Raw genomic sequence first — 3,384 nt, 5'->3', positions numbered from 1 at the left:
AAAAGGGAAAAAAATGAAGCAAAATGACTCTACAAACCTGCAAGTAGTAACGTAAAAACATATATTTGTGGCATGGTCTCATACAGATATAAAGATGTAAGAATATTCTTATATTCTGACACCAAAGCACATGTATAGCACACCTATAACCTTGGCGATCAGAAAGTGCTTAATTGTGGAGGCTTTGAGAAGTACAAGTTAGCTAAACGGAAAGCCAAGAGGGTGTCTAGGGAGTCACAGACACACATACAAAAAGTTGTATAATTATCTTTTGATACAAAAAAAAGATAATAATAATAGTACTAATAAAAATAAAAAATTACAAGATTTATTTTCATATAAAGGAATTAGTTTCAAATAAATTAGGGAACTGGAGGAAGATTCTTATTTTAATTGGTGAGGTTACGACTGGGTGTTCTGTCTGGTTCATAATCTGGAGTTTTAAGTGTCAAGCACATTGCTTGGATATAATAAACTGGTCCACTGGCCAAGCCAATATTGTAGAAGTCTAGAAGAGAAGACAAAGGACTCATCAAGCCTGCTTGTAGAATTATAAGAATACTACTAATATCCAACACTAATTACATTGCATAATTAACTTGCCCTTTGCAGTAACTCTCAGAGACACGGTCCAGTAGTCATGTTGAATGCCCCAGGATGGCAGAGCAAGTGAGCCCCTAAAACAAATATTTTACCATCACTAAGTAGACAGTAACAGGAAATCAACCACAAGAGCAAGAAAATTATGAGCAATTGAGTGTATGATTTCAATATTGATTTGAAGGGTGGAGGGTGAATTGGAGATGGAGATGGAGATAGAGATAGTGTGTTATTCCAAGTTGTCTATTATGTCTTAAGGTATAGAGACAAACATTGTTAACATGAAGAGGATACACGACTAAAGAAATTCAGCCAAATACATAAGCAGCACAAAGTATAAACTATAAACTCTAAATCAATTTGCTTGAATGCCAGGTTTTAAGTTCAACATAGAGAAGTCCCAGACCTCTTTCATCAGGTTTTAATCATCACTTATTTTATTACAGTTCACTGTAACTTATAACATAAATTTATCATCTTTCATTAAGATATTGTCACTCAGCCAAACCCATCTTGTGACTAGACAATAGCATAAGAGACTAAGGTAGTGATTGATTTGCATTTTCATTTTCCATTTTCATTTTCAAAATGATTTTTAGTTTTCCCTGAAAACAGCCTATTTTTCACATTTTGAGCGTTTTTGACATTTATAATTGAAAACGATAAAAAATCGTTTTGCGTTTTCAGTTATAAATTTTTACTCGTTTTCAAAAATGCGTTTTCGAAAACGACGGACCAAACGCGTTTTCCGCGTTTTCGACAACGGAAAATGGGCCGAAAATGGCAAACCAACCACGGCCTAAAGGTTACGCATTCTTTTCTCCTAAAGATATTTGAGCATTTAAAATCAGTATTTCCAAAAAAAAAAAAAATAAATAAAAAAAAATAAATAAAAAAAGAGAGAGAACATTGTCAGAAATCCCCAACAATTGCCTTAGTGGAAGAAATTAAAAATTTCCCCGAGACTTGATGAAAGGAAACATTCCAAAATGCTAATACATCTTGTGAATAGCATTCCAAAATCTAAATGTCATTATATTTTGTAAAGTTTAGTTACTAAAGGGGAAACCTTTGAAGTTTTCAGCGATAGATGAGATTACATTTGTAAAGTTCAGTGATTAATGAGGAAACTTTTGAAGTTTAGTGACCTATTGAAAACCTTATGTAAAGTTCAATGACCAATGTGTAATTAACCCTCACAATCACATTGCTCACAGATAAAAAGAATATTTGAAATGATTAATTTATGGGACCAAGAGTTTACATCTCAAGCTACGATGGCAGCTTATTCAGGCATTGGAATGTAAAGAAACAAATTAGCACTTATGGAGATTAACCCAATACAGCTATCACGAGTATGGAGATTAACTCAGAACAGCTATCATGAGTACCCATGTCCACTATGGTTGGAGTCTCGCCAGGAGTAAGAGTCTTAGATTCCTTGAACATAATCTCTCCAGGAATGTCAATATCGAAAAGGTGCATCAGTCACAACAACGTGCACATATTGGAACTTTCTGTGAAAGAAGTATAATACTTAGTTCCTGCTCCATTTCTTTTCTGAAAAGAAACTCTTTAACATCATTGTTGATGGATAAAAAGTATTTTCTCAATAAAATATAAAATTTTAAAAAGATTCTACACAAGTACAGAATGTACTCATCAATGACTAAGTCTTTCACCGTACCCCAAAAAAAATAAAAAAAAATAAAAAAAATACAACATAAAACATTTATGTAGATCATATGCAGAGCTATACATGCTTCATGTCTCCATGAAGAAAATATATTTTTGAGTTATAATTGTGCATCATGTTTCAGAAGATTGGAAAATAAGACTGCAAAATTGTTCAATATCTCCACCACGCAAACTTCATGTCTTAAGTTAATTGATGAATAAAAGTAAGCAAACAGTTAAATAGCTAACATACTACCAGAATGTATTAATAGCTCTATAAAAAAATAATAATAATAAATACACGTTCTCACACTTAAAGCATTCCAAGGACACATGTATTTAATTATAAAAAATGTGGCCACGGGATATCACCTTGCGGTGTTTAGCTTTCAACTTTCCATCAGTTCCAAAGACACAATAGATATTGTACAACTTATCGCCACTTCGTTTCGGTATGGAGCCTCCAACTATTGTGATATTTAGGAGACAGGCAACTTCTGATAACATGGCCGTCAATGAAGACACATCAAAACCAGCATCAATCTCCTCAGCATAAACTGGAAAGCAGCGTTTCGATATGGACTGTTCCAAATTTCCTAAAAGAAAATAATTAATGTCATATTTCCTGCTCTAAGGAAAATGACATGTGCCTTATAATATGAATGGGATTACATCTTCAATACAAAGACATTGAGAGAAATTTTTATGACAGTAAACTTTCTTAAAGTACAGAAATTGAATAATTTGCCCAATATAAAAGAAGATGTCCTTTCGGATGAAATACGCAAAAGTACAGTCATCGTATGTATGAAGAAAAAATCATCATTTTGACCAATTCTGGTTATCTTTTTATCATAAAACTCGCACATAGGGCTGACAACGTGATGGTGCAGTTCAGCCACTTTTAGATACAAGTACAACTTCAACTTCAACATAATAAAGAGAGATTTGCAAGAGAATAAAATATGGAAAATTACTTTTTGTTATTTTGACAAAGAATCAACTTGTTACTTTCATTGATTAACAGAGCTTCGCTCTGCATGTGGTGGTTAAAAATTGGGAAAATAACATTTCCTTTAAATTTGAATTGATTGTTGATGAATTCTA

The 3,384-nt window shown here is 32.8% G+C and overlaps 1 protein-coding gene across 7 annotated transcripts; it reads right to left on the bottom strand.

Annotated features, from left to right (window-relative positions):
- Window positions 1–6: 6 nt before the first annotated feature.
- On the bottom strand, window positions 7–3,364 carry LOC111379572 (omega-amidase, chloroplastic-like). Of its 7 annotated transcripts, none has more exons than XR_002700065.1 (3): window positions 2,650–3,364; window positions 1,865–2,117; window positions 7–677 (listed from the first exon to the last, which is right to left on the bottom strand). XR_002700065.1 is itself a non-coding variant. In XM_023002970.1 (3 exons), the coding sequence occupies exons 1-3, from the start codon at window positions 2,782–2,784 to the stop codon at window positions 639–641; spliced, it is 315 nt and encodes a 104-aa protein (XP_022858738.1). In that variant the 5' UTR covers window positions 2,785–3,363; the 3' UTR covers window positions 7–638. The 7 variants fall into 7 exon arrangements, 3 of the variants coding, with proteins under 3 accessions (XP_022858738.1, XP_022858737.1, XP_022858739.1); XM_023002970.1 differs by having other exon boundaries at window positions 1,945–2,085; window positions 2,650–3,363; XM_023002969.1 differs by having other exon boundaries at window positions 1,970–2,085; window positions 2,650–3,363.
- Window positions 3,365–3,384: the final 20 nt, after the last annotated feature.

The sequence above is a fragment of the Olea europaea genome, unplaced genomic scaffold, assembly GCF_002742605.1.
Source record: "Olea europaea var. sylvestris unplaced genomic scaffold, O_europaea_v1 scaffold2005, whole genome shotgun sequence".
Taxonomy (NCBI): domain Eukaryota; kingdom Viridiplantae; phylum Streptophyta; class Magnoliopsida; order Lamiales; family Oleaceae; genus Olea; species Olea europaea.
This window is presented reverse-complemented; position numbering and strand designations above follow the sequence as displayed.